General features: G+C 44.7%; 1 protein-coding gene across 18 annotated transcripts in view; it reads left to right on the top strand.

Annotated features, from left to right (window-relative positions):
• The window catches only part of CACNA1C (calcium voltage-gated channel subunit alpha1 C), a 657,076-nt gene that overhangs the window by 480,348 nt on the left and 160,180 nt on the right, over positions 1 to 16,548 (top strand). For 6 of the 18 annotated variants that reach the window (XM_053662750.1, XM_053662752.1, XM_037148589.2 and 3 more), the window contains one exon: positions 15,890 to 15,964. The exons of the other annotated variants lie outside the window; for them this stretch is intronic. In XM_053662750.1, coding sequence (XP_053518725.1) covers positions 15,890 to 15,964 — 75 coding nt within the window. The remainder of the gene's footprint in view (positions 1 to 15,889; positions 15,965 to 16,548) is intronic. 18 annotated transcript variants of the gene reach the window in all.

Raw genomic sequence — 16,548 nt, forward strand, 5'->3', positions numbered from 1 at the left:
ACTTGATCCTTTGGATAAGAAGGAGCCACCAGAGAGATTGAAGCAGAGGTACAAGGTCACTGTCACAAACAAGGTCACTATGTCCCTGACTGTGGACAGTTGGTTGGAGGGAAGGAGAAACTGGAAGCAGAGAGACAAGTCATTTCAGAGGATGGTAGGCTGGAAATGAGAGTCACTGGAGGAGATGGATTGGAAAGGTAGCCTTCCTGGTCATTTGCTCTCACGAGGACCAAGTCCCAGGGCTGGCAGAGCTGGACATCTTTGGGATAAGCACTCCTGCCTCCCCAGACTCACCCCCCTGTCCTCCTGAGAGGATCCTCCTAAGAGCTGGTCTGTCCTGTTTGTTTAGCAGATGGAGCCCTGTCATGCCCTTTGTGCCTCGCTGTCCAAAGCTGTTTTCTGTCCGTGGCCATAAACACACCAACAAGCAGTTCACCCTGAAAGGCATCATGTGTAGAACTCCAAATAACTCTGCCTCATTTAATTCCTGTCTAATGTGGCTTATTTTTTTTTAAAAGTTCAGTTATAATGGCTCTACTTTTTAGGATTCCTTGAGGAGACAGAAATACACAGGCCTCTGGTGATAGCCACAGTGTTCCAGGGAGGTTCATGTTCCTGTGTATTGGAATGATTCCCCCCTCTTAGAAGTCCTGTACCTGCCCTAAGTTCTGGACTATTCATTCAGCTCACTTTGTGACTAAGCCTCATGGTTAGAGAGGCAGTACTGAAGCCTGGTCAGGCACAACAGTTCCCTAAAGGGAGCTGCTCAGCAGAAGGGTGCTTCCCTGGGGAGATGGGCAGAATTCTTAAAAACAGAAGGGAACATGCCAGTGTTAGGCTGTGCTGGAGGCAGGGATAAGAGGGGAAGCTGAACAGGGGAGGGTGATATATTTATGTTTTATTCATACCTTAGTCTGGGCTATCATAACAAATTACCACAGACATCATGGCTTAAACAATGGGCCTTTGTTTCTCACCATGCTGGAGGTTAGAAGTCCAAGAACCAGCATGGTCTTGGTGAGGGCCATCTTCCTGGTTGACAGAGGACCATCTTCTTGCTGTGTCTTACACAGTGGAAGGAGTGCTAGCTAGCTTTCTGGGCCCTTCTTATAAGGCACTAATCCCCTTTCTAAGGGCTCTATCCTCATAACTTAATGACCTCTCAAAGGACCCATCTACAGATACTATCATATTAGGATTAGGATTTCAACATGGGAATTTGGGGACAATATGTTCAGTCCATTGCAATGATCTTCCTGTACCCCTCTGCTAGGCCCTGGATGCCTCGTGTAGCCAAGTGGGTGGCTCCATCACAATCAGAAGAATCACAGCATCCTAAAATCCTGGGGAACAAAAGGGTTCCCAGGTCATGGAGTGTCTGTCCTGGCCTCTGGGCAGAGCACACATTTCCTGTCCTGTCTTCCCCCTGTCAGTGTTCCTGTCACTGTCACTACAGGACCTGTCAACGGATTTGTTTTCTGAAGATAGAAAAAGGCAGATCTGCCCTGCTCACAGTTCTTACAGATTTACAGTCTCTTCGAGATACATGCAGGTTTCCACACTGTTTCAGGACAAAGCATGGAAGGTGCTCACACATACCACAATGGGAGCTAGGAGAGAAGCAGGGTCTTGTCCTGGAAGTCTTTGGAATTCTACCACTGAGAACAGATGACTGGAGCCTGCCTTGTAACTATGTCTGACCTCAAATCAGATGGGGCCAGATCTGGTCACACAGGGGCTCTATAATCAATCAGACACACAAATTAATTCTTTATCTTCTATTTCTTTCTCACTCATAGGAGAGGACATGAATATTTCATGTGGTTTTGATGTTTTACTTCACGTACTCACCTCTTCTCCCCTTTCTTCTTCAAGTACATCCAGAGAAATGTCAGAAATATTTTATTTTACTTCTCTTTCAGTGAGGCCAGCTATCCAGCTAAGAATGACAGCGAGGAAATGGTTAAGGGAGTACCAAGGATAAATTCCTAGCTGCTTCTTTAGGACCAGAAAGCTGAATACATTTAAGGCTTGAAAAGGTCAACTGCCTTCTAAGGGGGCAGAGGTTTGATTTCATCCATTATGTGGTCTTTGGCATAATGCTCATTTCATTCACTGGCTGAAATGGAGATTTATGAAGTAAATGTTATCACAAGCTGAGACTTAATGAGATCTCAACTGTGTCTGCTGGATGTAGTGGAAAACAACCATTTTGGTAATAAATAGAGAACAGCATCTAATTTGTAAATTCCTCTTTCCATTACTGAGTTTAATCACATCATTGAAACTGAAGGCGATTGTTGATGATCAAATATTATTTTCCATGCCTTACTCTGGCCAGGAAACATTACTCCTAATGGAAATAGCATGTTGCTCTGGCAATGGTAGGGGATGACATTTGTCATTAGGCTAACCCAATTGTTGCATATTAAAAAATATGTTTAGACTAAAATCTGTTTACACCAAAGTGGAACCAAGGCCCCATATCACTCTGTTATTAATGTCATTGGTTCACAGAAGCAAAATGTCTTTCCCAATAAGCTACGAAATGGGCAGTAGTGACCATCCATCATAGAGGGGCCTGTGAGCCCTGTGCTCTTGTCTGGACCCAAGTGAAGCATCCAGAGTTAGGCTGGGTCAGCTGCCATGGTGCCCCAGCTGTGGTCTCATAACCTTTTCTGACCTGGCAGAAAGAGGTTACAAAAGCAGAGCACAAGCTCCAGTGGGTTCTTTTTAAAGTGGCACAAAAAAGAGACTGATGCAGCTGTCTTTTTTCTCATTGAGCTTAAATATTTCTTCCTGATTAATCATAGTTAAAGATTTTTACAAATGATCTTTTCACCAGTTGCTTAGCAGGGACCATGTCACAGTAAGCTACTGGGAGCACACAGTGGTAGCTTCATGACTATTTCATGAAAGGACTTCACAGTGATGAAGACACCTGGGATATTGATGTCCTCCAAAAGAACATGGTTAACTTTGGCCATATCACCCTTGGGAACCAGATATCAACACTGATAAATGTTTAGGCTCCAGATGACCTTTTAGATGCAAACCAAGTGACTCTGAAGGTCTATTCTTTGGTCTGTGTTTTTCTTTTTCATTTTCCAGTAAATATATACAGTGTCCAGGCTTTCTACACATAGACTATTATTCTTGAATATTATAGATGACAGCTTCCACTACCACTTATTAAACACCTCCTCTGACTCGTATTATCTTTAATTTTCACTTAAACCTCCAAGATTGGTGTTATTAGCTCCATTTTTTCAGACAAGAAAGATAAGGTTCAGACAATTTGCCCAAAGCCAGACAGCCAATAGTAGGCCAAGCCAGGACTCACACTCTGGGCTAGCTAACTGTAAAGACAGAAAAAAAGGTGAGCACAAAGAATAAGGAGCCCTAAAATACCTCTGGCTTCAGGAAGGTAAGATGTGGGTGGGAAGGGGGAAGAAGACCCTGGAAAGGAAGTCAGAAGATCTAGTGTCTAGTCTCAGGTCTACTACTCTGTGACCTTAAATTCTTTCCCCTCTGGGCCTCATTTTCTAATAATGTAAAAATGATCTATGAACTCTGGTTTCCTATAAATTCTTCAGCATTCTGATCCCTGGGAACTCCCTCTGGCTCTGTTTTTTTCTTTGGGTTCTACATTCCAGAAGTGATGGGTGGCTGGGATGGGGAGAGAATGCTGTAGTTTTGCAGATGCTGGCTCTCTCTTGGCCAGGCAGCAGGTGGCTACAGGAGAGAAAATGACCTCTGCGTAAGAACATTGGACAGCCTCTCTCCAGCATCCCCAGCCTCTGCCTGGCCAGCACCCTCTGCTCTTTTCCCAGAGCCAGTACCCACTTTATCTTTGCCTTGAAAGTATTGAATGGTAGAATCTGAGTGCTGTAAAGTGTCCCATATGCTCTGTCCTCCTCACTTCAGGTTCCCATCTATGCTTGACCCTCCTCTGCAGTGTCCCCCTTCCCCATCTGGAACACTGTGGTAGGAACTCACCAGGCCACAAGAAATCCCTTCCATTTTTGTGCAACTCCAATTCTTAGAAAAGTCTTTCTTCTCCTGAGCTGGGGAAGACACCTGCTTCTTGTTAAACAACCCCAGGTGTTTAACAAGAAAGTTAAACACCTGGGGTTGTTTAACTTTCATATGCTGGTCCAAGGTGTCATGGGTTCAGCTGTGACCTCCCAGTGGCACTGCTAATTATCCTCACTTAGCTAATGACTCTTGCTAATTATTTTGCTGTTTTCACTTTCCCTCTGTCTTACATTCCTGTTAGGGGTGTGCTTTTGACATCATCACCCACCTCTTCTCATTGGTCCCCCCAGTGACCCAGAGTGGAAGCGCTGAGCTGTTACAAGTGTTTCCTTAGGAAACACTGGTCAGTGCTGAGCAGCGCTGTTCCTTGCTGTGTTCCCCAAATTAGGCAAATACCCTGTCTTCCCACCTTTTTAGCTAACCATAGGTAAGAATCACTCTTGCACTTCAAGCTGCAAAAGTGATAGTTGTTTGAATCTTCCCCAGGTCCTCCCACCCCTGCTGTACAGACCCAGTAATACCTGCTCACTGAGTAAGCCACATGCAGCCAACACTCCCCTTCCTGACAGGAAAAGCCTTTATCATATCCCACCCCCTAACACCATGACCCCATCTAAAAACCACAATTCCTGTGTCCTTTCCTTCCTTTGGGGTTCCCTGGGCCACTGAGCCTACAGCAGGAACCCTCATAGACTCTGGGCATCAGTGGGCAGCAGTAACAGATAGAGGCAGCCTACACCCCCCAGGAGGCCCAGGTGAACCAACGATCTGGCCTCCCATTCAGAGTCAATTTCTGGAACAATAGTATTTTCACTTTCTGCCAGTGCCCTCAGGCATTTTGCTTGTTGAAGACTGTGTCCCTGTTCTATATGTTTTAGAAACATTTTCTGTCTTCTAAAGAGAGAACAGTTGGCCTCTTCAACAATTCCACCTCTCCTATGAGATTACAGAAGAGTTCTAAGAATAAGGAAAAGAGAAAGGAGGTATGAAGGGTGATTAATACCACTGATTCAGAATTAGTCTGTAGAGGAAGAATCTGGAGGGAGAAGCTAGTCAGTAGGATAATAAAAAAAAAAAAGTGGCATTGTCCAGCATTAAAATCTATCTGTTCTTGCACATTTTGTTTGGGCTTGGTTTCTCCTGGTGCCTGGTTCAGAGTCGCCCCAGCTGCTGTGGGCAGGAGCAGCCACTGCCTACCTGTGGTCATATGTTGGCCCTTCCCCTAAATAGCACAAGAGGAAAGAAGGAGCCATGAGTGGTGGCTGACTGTGTGTATTCCAGTACCAGCTCTGGTGAAACAGGAATGAATGAAACTCTGCTGACCCTGGCCACATCCCAGACATGCGCAGTCCCTCCCATCTCTAAGGGGGAAGAAGCAGCAAAAAGCTAAATGAGGAGTGTGTGCTCAAGTGCCCACCAGTGTTTTTGGTATGCCTCCCATAACTCCAGCAGAAGTCACGAGTCCTGTTCCCAGCCCCGTAGTAGTTTCCATATGGCTGTGCAGAGAGGTCAGCTTGGTGCTGGAGAAGGTGACATGCTTTCTGAAATTTTTGTGGAAATGCAAGGACAAGAGAATAGAGTGGGGAAGGGCAGGTGACACTGGTGAGGTGAGCCGAGGAGAGTGTTGACTCTTTCACCTGTACCTGAGCAACAGTCAAAGGCACATGTGGCTGGGGAAGCAACAGGGGGCAGAGGACAGAGACTTGCTTCCTTGCCCGGTTCTGCTCACTCGAAACCTCAGTTTTCTCCTCTAAAAAACAGGAATAAAGACACCTTCCCTGGCTGTCTCCACAGGTAGTTGTGAGGACAAAATTGGGTAATTTCATGAGCATCCTAACACTACATAGTGCTATCCCCGTATCTAATGAGCAGACAAAGAACTGTTTGTGTACCAGAGTTCTACTCCTGTGGCACAAATGGCACACATTTCTGGAAGAAGAATGCTGTATGGTTTGAGTCTTCATGAAGGCAGTAGGTCTTGGAGGGAAAGGGGGTCTTGAGCATGTGGAGGAGCCCGGGGAGGTCCCAGCTATGCAAAGACCAGATCTAGGTGCACAGGACCTGGACAGCACCGTGTGTCTGTCAGGCCCTCCACAAAACAGGATCAAACCACACTGACCAAGCGTGGCATATTCTGGAGGCCAAGGGTAGTGAGTGGCAATGACGTGATATGAAGAGATGGAGCTGAGGGGAGACTTATCCATCAGATGAGAGAATTCAGTAAGAGAATCAAGGGCCCCTTTTCCCTGGGCCCAGTCCCTGCCCCTCATAAGCGATCAACAACCTGGTGTTTCATCAAGCAGAGTATCCTTGCTTGGAAATCTCATTCTGTTTTTTCTGAGGTAAAGAAGTCCTAGAAATCTCCTTGCAAACCCCAAGCAAATGCTTCAGACTCCCAATAATGAGCAACTCCTAGCCTCTCAAGGCAGCCAGACCGTTTTGGAAATGTTTCTTGCATTAGGGCAAAATTCTCATTCTTTTATGCGCATTTCTTAGAATAGTAGAACTATTAGTAGAACTATTCTTTCTTCCCATGTGAAAAGATGAGATGGTGATGAGGTCCCCCAACCTACTGTATCTAAATTAAACCTTTCCAGTTTCTTTGTAGACCGTGACTTACAGCCAGCTCTCTGCCATCTGGAAATCTGCCTCCCGCCACTACCCTTCTTTGACCGCAGTTCTGAGCTTTATCTGTTGTCTTACATGCTGAGGTGGGGAGCGCTGCCTCCCATACTGCTGAAGGACCTCTTGGTGAAAGATGTGGGCAATTAAGTCAGCAAGGTAGACCAGGTGGACTGCATCCTTGGCCTTGCAACCAGGCAAGAAGGAGGAAAAGAGTAACTGCAAGCATTCATCAAGCACAGTTGGGAGATTAAAGGACATGATTTGTCACAGAAGGGGGCAAACTGATTGGTATTGTGACAGCTGCCCATAAACTCATTCATGAAATTATGGAGCTGAAGAGGCATCATGGGGTGGAAGTTAAAGTGATTCACTTCACATAAACACCACTAATGGCAGCAGCCTAGAAATTTAAGGCAGCAATTGACTTGCAGAGGTGGAAGGGAAGGCAAGACTAAGACCCTGCCAGAGTAAGTACTGCTCACTCCTTGCTGCAGATAGCTCCGCCTCTATGGGTTCCCACCTCCTTAGAGATTGTGCTGGGCCCTGTAGGACCTCCTTGTAGGAAATGCAACCTGGGTCAAAATTATCTTGAACAGCAGAAAGCGGTGAAGTGGAAGACAGAGCCCAAAGAAAAAAGAGTGGATTGTTAGTTCTATGTAGCTATTGTCAACAGCAAAGAACAAGGCATAAGTCACCCATGGAGGAATTTCTGAATTCCAGACCAGGAAGGGAGTCCTGGGCCTATGGTCAGCTGTGATGACCAAGGGTGGGCTTTCATCTTCTCCATGATGCAAGTAAGTGACAAGTGAAAAAAAGGAGGGATCACTGGATGGTGGAAATAGGCCTGGACCTCTACCACTAACTAGTTCTGTGACTGTGGGCAAGTCACTGCCCCCCTCTAGATGTTAACATTCTCACCTATAAAATGAAGGGTTGCCCTTCTGCATCTAGACCTGTAATGCAGGCATGATTGAATTCTATTTTGCAGTGGGGAGACTGAGCCACAGAGAAGTAAAGTAGCATATCCAAGGTCACATAGCTCCAAAGTGGCAGAGCCAGGATTCAAACTCAGGCCACCTGGCTCCAGAGTCCATGCTCCTAACCACACTGCTCTGCTTCTGTCTCCCCCTCCTCACCCAGAAGCAGTGGCAGGCAGGCCCTGGACAGGATTATAAAATGAGTGGCTTCTCCCTGTACCTCCACCTGCACTTTCTGTCCCTCTTCTCCACCTAGGGGTATAAGCCCATCCACGGGACTCTCTAGTCCTCTCTCATGATTAGGACAGGGTTTTATAAATTCATCCATTATGTTTAGTAGCTGAGAGGGCTGACTTGGTTTAACATCTACTGCCATTCAAATGCTTGATCTCATTAGTTGTTCACTTTGAATAAGCAACTTAATTCTCTAGGCCTTTGTTTTCTGACCTATAAATTGGGAACATATAGTGAGGACAGATGTCCTTTCACTGGGTTGTTTTGAGGCTTGAACCAGTTAATTAAAGTGTGTGGAAGAACTTTTAGGTTGGAGAGAGGGACCTCTCAACCTAAACAATAGCTCAGTGTTTAGGTCATGGAGCAAGTGATCAAAACACTGAGCTATTGTTTTTATGAAAATAGAAACAACTGGTACTTGCACTCTAAGGGGACAAGGCCCTAAAATGAAGGAATTACCAGTCCACAGGACAGGACTGGGCTGGAAGACTGGGGACTCAAGTCATTTCATGTCATACCATATGGGTGACCATCTTCTGCTAAACCTGACCTTGGGAATGAGAATATGTCCTGTCTCCCACTTAAAAGTTGTTTCATGCCTAAAAGAATTGGATTTCCAAAGAAATTTGACAAAGGGCCCCATCATCCATATCTAGAAGATCCCTGTCACATCCCCAGTGGTTGCAGTGAGCTGTTTTCCCTTGGGAGTGTCAACCCCTGCTGCATGATCTGATCAAGGGCCTGAGAAAGTTCCATGCTGCCCTGCCACCCATAATGAAGGTGAGGAGGGGGCAGGAAAGTTAAGGGAAAGAGCTACATGTTTACTTGATGCAGCTAAACTTCCTTCCCCTGCCTCCTCATGCCATAGCCTGTGTCCCCTCAGTGGGACATACCCCTTGATGTGGTATAACTAAGGTCACCCCACTCAGTGGTACTGTAACTGAAGAGAAAAATTTCCTGCCTGGGGGAGCTGGGTGTTATGGCCTGCTGAGAGCACAATGAACGACCCTGGTTTTCTTCTTTGGATTAAAGCTGTGGATCAATTACAGGCATTTATGCCTCCTCCAAGTTCATAGCAGTAATAATAATGATGGTGATAGCACATCATGCTTATATTGTTCTTTTTTAATAAGGCCACTTTGTTTGGCTTCTTAATATTTAATCCTCTTTTATATTTACTTTCTGATGCCTTAGAATCAACTAGATTTTAATTGCTTCTGTGGAGGAAGTCATGCTGGGCCTTGGTGAGCAGGAAGTTGTTGAGATAGCTTTGGAGGCTGGTGACACCTTTCTCTGTAACCTTTCAACCCAAACATGCTACCTGGGCTGAGGACCATTTTGCTTTTTCTCTTACCATCTCTTTCCTTCCCCACCCCCACCCCCCGCAATTTGCTTTTCTCCTCTCCTCCCTCTCTTTCTTTCCCCTATAAGTGATGTATAATTCATCATCTCATTCAATTTATTTGTGTATGAGATGGGAAAAATGAGACCCCAAATCATCGGGTGACTTGTCAAGAGATTAAAACTATTTATTGGCAAGACCAAGGAAAAGACTACTTGGCATTTTCCAGCCTTTCAGTACTAGGAGAATCCTAAGAGTCTGAGCTAGATAAAGATAAATAAAGAGCTCCTTCACCCATCAACTTGAGACTACATGTGGTTATGTGCTGTGTATCAAACTGTAGAAAAGTAGTAAGGAATAACTTCCCAAGTTATTTTTTCTGCCCTGGGTGGTATGGCTCAGTGGATTGAGTACTGGCCTGAACCAAAAGGTCCCTGATTTGATACCCAGTCAGGGCACATGCCTGGGTTGCAGGCCAGGTCCCAAGTTGGGGGCATGTGAGAGGCAATCTATTGATGTATCTATTGTACATCAATCTATTGTTTCTCTTCCTCTCTTTCTCCCTCCCTTCCTCTCTCTAAAAATACATAAATAAAATCTTTAAAAATATTTTGATGAACAGTTTTCCCAAGTGAGCCGCCTAGGGCAGTAACCAGCATATTTGATTCTGTTCTGCCATGGGGCTAAAGCAATCCCAGGGTAATACCCTACATCACTAGTGATAACCAATAACTCAACCTGCAAATATGTATTTAAGCAAAGTTATTCTGCTGTAGCCAGGGAGGCCCTGAACTGAAGGGCAGTCATTCTCTGCCATTACTAGCTATCACCTTCAATTTGGGGGGACTACCTTTCACCTATCTACCTTGCCCACACAGGTTGACGTGTAAAGTAGGTGATTTAAGGAGAAGCTAATGAAGATGCAGGCAAGGTTTAAGGAAGTCAGTAAGGGATAGTGCAGGACCCTGAGGGCAGCACACAGAGGGAGCTGTTATCACCACAGGCCTGAAGGGACAATGTAAGGGAGCAGTTTCCAGAAGTGAGAAAGGGTGGTCATGATAGCAGGGTGACCTATCAAATGACAGACCTGTGGCTCTCAGTAACAAGACACAGCCAATCTGCACCAACCTACACACAAGCATCTTGGGCCTCACAGACACCCTGCTGGTTCTTCCCATTGGCCAATGCAGAAGGAAGCCCTCTCAGGAGCTCTCACTGATGAAGTTTATACTCAGCTTCCTGGATACAGGGCATGGCAGGGAGGGGTAGAGAGTGTGTCTGAAGGACAAAGCCTCATGATATCTAGCACTCAAGAATTCTTTAAAATTCCATGAAGATATAAAGTATTGTTGTTATAGTTATATAGCAAGTACTACAAGGATCTGAAAGGGAGTCCAGCAAATTCTAATATAAAGTCTCTGGCCCTGAGAAAGTGAAGATTCAGTTAGGGACATAAATCTAATACTTATTTAGCAAACTATAAGAAAATTAGTTGGTAATATTAGCAAATATTTATAGCACTTACAATTTACAGAGTTATTTTATAAATATTTCACTTAATTCTTACCAGAACTTCGAGAAATAAGTAATATCATTCCCCCTTTTTTACAGATAGGAAGCCAACCTCAGAAAGGTTAAATAACTTCCCAGAGTGACACAGCCAGGAGAGGGTGGCCCTACAACTTGAATTTGGGATTTTCTTTCTACTTCTCACCAGTCCCAGTGCTCCTGGAGCTCAGAAGAGGACACTCAGGGCAGTGGGTGGGCCTGAAAGCCTCCAGAGACCAGAGCTGGGTCTTCAGGAGTGGGCAAATTTTCAGGAGTCCAGGAATCAGCACCCTCTTTTACTAAAGGATCAGTTAGTAAATATTGTAGGCTTTGCAGGCCACATAGGGTCTCCTCTGCAAGTAGTCAACTCTACTGTAGCATGAAAGCAGCCATAGGTCACACACAGGCAAGTGGCATGCTGTGTTCCAATGAGACTTGATATTTATGGAACATGGGGCAGTCTGGATTTGGCCCAATGGCTTTAGTTCCCTGACCCCTGGAATAGGGCAGGGAAGGTGGATGGGCACTCCAGGAGAGAATATGGTATAGGACATTGTAGATATAAAAGCCTGCAAGTTGGAATAAATACAGCACATTCAAGGAGCAGTGAGCAGGGCAGCCTGACTTAGGTGGAGAGTTTCTGCTGGCAGTAACAGGAAATAAGGATGAATTGTTAGTGCTTTAGTCAGGTAGAGCTGCCCTAACAACAGAAAAACAGAAAATTCAAGATTAAGGTGTCAGCAGGGTTGGTTCCTTCTGAGGGCCTTGAAGGAAGGCCATGCCCCAGGTCTGTCTCCACAGCTTATAGATTGCTATCTTCTCCCTGTGTCTTCACATTGTCTTCCCTCTGTTAGTGGTTGTGTCCATTTTTTTCCTTTGCTTAGGACACCAGTCATACTGAATAGAGCCCAACCTCATGACTTCACATTAAATTAATTACCTCTTTAAAGACACTAGCTCCAAATACAGCTCTGAGGTACAGGAGTTAGGACTTCACCATATGAACTTCTAAGGGGACACCTTTCGCTATGACAGATGGGATCCAAATTGCAGGGAATTTGAGATTCCAAATTAGAGTCAGTATGACAGGAAATTAGGAATTCTTTTGATCGCCAGCCATATCTCTGATTAGTACTTTGAAAAAACAAAAACTTATTATACCAAAAAGAAAAGATAATAAAATGAGCATCTGGCAGTAAATGGCAAAGTAAGTGCTTCAGTCCCACATAGGAGTGCTCAGATGCCTGGGCAATGGGTCCCAGCAGGCTTGCTGACCCAGGATTCAACCCATCAGCTCCACATTGCACTCCACACCACTGGAGAAGTTCAGGGTGCGTGGAAAATGCCTTCGTCTACTGCCCAGGGTATCTGGCCCCAGTGCATCAACCCTCTCCCAGGAAGAGGAGACTAAAGATTGACAGCAGTTGATGAGTCCTCTGCTCTTGGATAATGAGGCTACCAGCTAGGTTACAGAATGAAGACTGGGCAGATCTCAAGAGAAGCCAGTCATTTTTGCTGCCAGTCAAACAGGGCACTGCAAAGCCCCATCTCCAGACAAAGTCAAAGCTGTTTTGCGTGACCCAAGAATTCAGAACTAGGTAGATTTCCTCTATATCTCCCCAAGTTCATTCCTCATTACCTCAACAGAGCTTTGCTTTAGCGTCACTCAGTCAATTATGTTGCATAAAAAGATCTGAGGCAGAAGGCCTCAACAAACAAGGCCAGAAATTTTATGAGTGGATGCTTCTCCACACATCTCCTTCAGCCTCAGGGATGGGAAGGGTGAAAGGGAGGGCAGGAGAGGAGGAAGAAAAAGGGAGTCAAGGGCAGAATACCTAAGAAGAATTTTCTTCCAGTTTCCATTGCAGATTGATCATTAAGTAACCTTAGTGACCTCCTTTGTCTCTATCAATACTGAAGCTGCTCTTACTCTCAAACCTTGGCTCTTTCTGAAGTCATTTTTCATTCATGTGAGTTTGGCCATTTGGGGGCACACATGTTGTGTCGTGTTTACATCATGTTTTCTAAATGAGATCTAATTTCTTGTTATGGAAAACATGAGTGGTAACACACTGGAATAGCCTGGAGCAGACCATTTGGAGATTTGTTTTAAGCAGCATGGGAATCTGACTGGAAATAATCGCTAGTTTCATAGAGGACTGTGTGCTGTGAGCCTGTCCTTTCTCTGTTGCCCACAGCTGCAGAAGGGCTTGCCATCTGATCTGTGCAGCCACGTATTCCAAGCATTTCCTGGCATTTAATAGACGGTTCCTAAATTTTAGTGAATAAACCCTCGGAGATTTTTGCGAACCCAGACATACCAGGAAACATCCATCTTCACAGCAGCTTAGATCTAATGCTCCTCTTCCAGTATAATTTTTGTGATTTCCAGTTTCAGGAGATTATCTCCTGTCAGCTGTGGCTTATTAGAATCCCCCCAGTATCTGCACAACTGTTTTCCAAGTAGGCCAGGGGAGGCATTGGTTACTGAGAGAAAAGAAATGTGCATCTCCACTAAGGCACAGAAATTGTCCTAGTGAGCACCATTGCAAGCAAGAGTTGCCAGCAAGAGTAGATGTTTGGGGGTAGATGACACTAATTCAAGATGTAATCAGTTGTTGGCAAGATGAAGTCTAGACAATGCACTGTAGCCGTTGGTGATATTACTAAATAGGTAATTATGTTATTCACCCCCTGCAATGGCAGCTGTTAATTCCTGTTTCATGAGAATCTCATTTTCTTTTTGAATCTTCTCAGTAGAAGCCAATGGACAAGAGAGCCCTGAGACCCAGATTTGATCCACAGTACCTAGTAACAAAGGAGTTAGAAAGTCAGAAAACTAGCTTTGTCTCTAGTGGCCTTTCTCTGCATTCTTCTTTCTACATCCATTCAATGAGGCACATTTCATTCTACAGAGGGTGTATTATTACCATATTTTTTGCAGATGAGGAGACATCAAGCTTCCCTTCTCAGAGCATTCAGACAGGGGGCTGCCTGTAGGGGAGAGGTGCCTCTGGGCACCTAGATTCTTTGCCATCTTTCTGCCCTGATTTCATCCAGTTCAACATCTGAGTGTCCCAAGGGGAAGTGAGGCTGTTCATCTCATCCCCAGACTTAGTATCCAGCATTTATAATTCTCAGCTTTCAACTGTTTGGGCATCTAGTTTTCAAGAAGGAATCCAAGTTCATCTCTCTAAGGTAGCAAGTCTCTTAAAGAATCAGCTATGATCCTGCTGTCTAATCCCTTAGTAACAGGAACATAACAGCATCTTTACTCATCTTATTTGCTTCTTCATTTCAGCAAGGACTTTCATATAACTTCACCCAAAAGAGCAAATAGAGTGGGGACTGCTGCCTGCCGTCAGGGGAGATGATTTAGATACTCTGCAAGTCACTCCCCGCAGGTAGTTGCCAACTCTGCCCGCAGGAAAGACAAGCCTTGGTCAGATTCAATGGTTTTATCAAGCTCTTTCTATTGTTTTCAGAGTTATCCTACAGTTATTTCCGAAATTGAACAAGATGGCAAAATATCGATGCAAATGCCGAAAGTTGGATAAGGCTTCTGTATAGCAGGCCACCAGTCCCTGGCTTTTTGTCATCTGCCAGGGTTCCCATCACTTGCCCCCACAGCCCTTGCCCCAGACAACTGTGTGAACAGAAACTTGGTGACTGGCAGCCTGTTGTTCATCCCTCTGAATAGAAGGCCCCTCATGAGGTGTTCACTTGAGTAGCTGTTATCATTCTAAACTGAGACATATCTTCTTTTCCAGAAGGCAAATTTGAGCCAAGTCATTCATTTCAGTTCCTAGCTCTCAGAGTTTTTTTTCAAATAGGATTTTTTCAGAATTGAAAAAAAGAATGCTCCTCCTTGTGAAGTTGTTGCTTATTCTAAGTTTTGTCTTTTAAGATGTGTGTTTGGAAAATAGCCCTTTACAAAGGTTAAAAATAAGCCTGACTCTTTTCTTTCACAAGCCAGTCTTCAGTATTTTCACTAACAACTAGCATTCAGGGATGTTCATTGGACATCATCCGAGTTTTTGGGGAACAAGATGAGATAAAGAAGCATCTAAAGCTTGGAATGACCTACCCTTTATGCCATTTGCTGGAACTGAGGGGGACACTACTACCCATTCCTGATCAGGGCACATGCTTCCATTCATGAGTGGTAGGAGATTTCCCAACTCACTCTCCAGCTGTGACTGTGCCTAACTCCCCACTTACCCAGCACCCTCCATGGGGCCTGCTGGAGGCACAGTTCTGTCAGAGGGAGTAGGAAAATTCTCTGACTTGGGAATTAGCTAAAGCATTTGATATCCAGAACTCAAAGTCCATGGCAGAATACTGAACTCCCCCTGTTACACTTGCAACAATCAGCATCTTTATACTCTCACCAGCACCCCCTCTTCAGCTATAGCCCAGGCCCAAGAGAAGCCTACAGAATTCTTTTTTATATACAAAGCTCCTCGAAAGAGCACCCACTGACAAGCTATCGAGCAATTCATTTGCCTCTTTAAACCTTTTAAAAATAGATACATATATGTTGGTGATGTGATGGTGCCTGAGGCATCTGGTAGGTCTTTACTGAATGGAATTGAATGATTGAATTGGACAAAGGGCGAAGTAGATCCACAGTTGTTTTCTACCTGTAAGTGAATCCACTGCAGATGGGGAAGAAGTCCAGTCAGCTGGCTGCTGGGTAGGGGCGGAGGGGGACACCAGCTTGATTTTAGCAGTTATCTCACTGGAGCCTGCAAAAAGGCATCTCCCAAAGGAGGCCACAGCTATGTGGGGTAGTTGCTTCTAGGAAGGCCTCTCTCAAAGCTGCTAACGGGATAGACCAGTGTAGAGTGAGGCCTCTGCTGGAGTAACTCCTCCCAGGTGTCCATCATTTATTTCACATCATTAGTTCATGTGATTTGGGGTTTTGGTTCTATTTTATTATGTTTTCTTAATTGTTTTGGTGTATTGCTTTTCACCGTTTTTTTAGTTTATTTTTGGAGATAAAAATAGATGTTCTATGTGAAAGCTGAGTTCTTTGTTTCTTTCTTTTGCCTGTGGCTGACTGCATGCTCTCTGTTGATGTCTTGTTCCTGGTTCTTGAAAATGACCATCTTGTCTGTGAAAGGAGGAGCTCCAGCAGGCTTGCTTGATCAGAAGAAAGGGAAGTTTGCTTGGTTTAGTCACTCCACAGAAACCCATGGTAATGTTCTTTTGTACTCTGTGTGTATAAAATAAATGTATGTTGCTACATACCAGGCTGGATGGGAGGGTATTTTTCTTGATGGCTTGTGATGCAGTGGTTGTGTGTGTGTGTGTGTGTGTGTGTTTATGTTTTTGTGAGGAGATGTCAATGTGTCTCACTCACAGCCACTGCCTTGTAATTTCTTTGTATGTATAATGTCAGCAGATGTGATAATCAACAGCTATCCCATGATGGAATCTTTCTTTTGGATAGTGCCAGCCATGATTAAAGTCACTGTAAATGCCAGCTTGGTAGTGGTACAGGCAGTGCCTTGATTTAAAAGGTTATATGGTCCTTCCTAATCCCCAGGCCTGCCTCCTCCTAATTTGGTTGTCTTTCCATGCCTAGCAACACCACCATTTCATTACTCCATAGCTAAGGGGCTCTCTGGGAGCAAAATGTCACAAAGTGAGATAGATTTTTGTACACAACTCAGCTTGTTAAATAATGATGCCTGAAGAATTAAAGGAGCCTTTGGTCAGAAATGGCTGGAGATAGATGGATTGAAGACTGAAGGTTCTTCTTTTATATTACTTCTTCAT

Source organism: Artibeus jamaicensis, unplaced genomic scaffold (assembly GCF_021234435.1).
Source record: "Artibeus jamaicensis isolate MK-2021 breed Jamaican fruit bat unplaced genomic scaffold, CSHL_Jam_final contig_1028, whole genome shotgun sequence".
Lineage (NCBI taxonomy): Eukaryota > Metazoa > Chordata > Mammalia > Chiroptera > Phyllostomidae > Artibeus > Artibeus jamaicensis.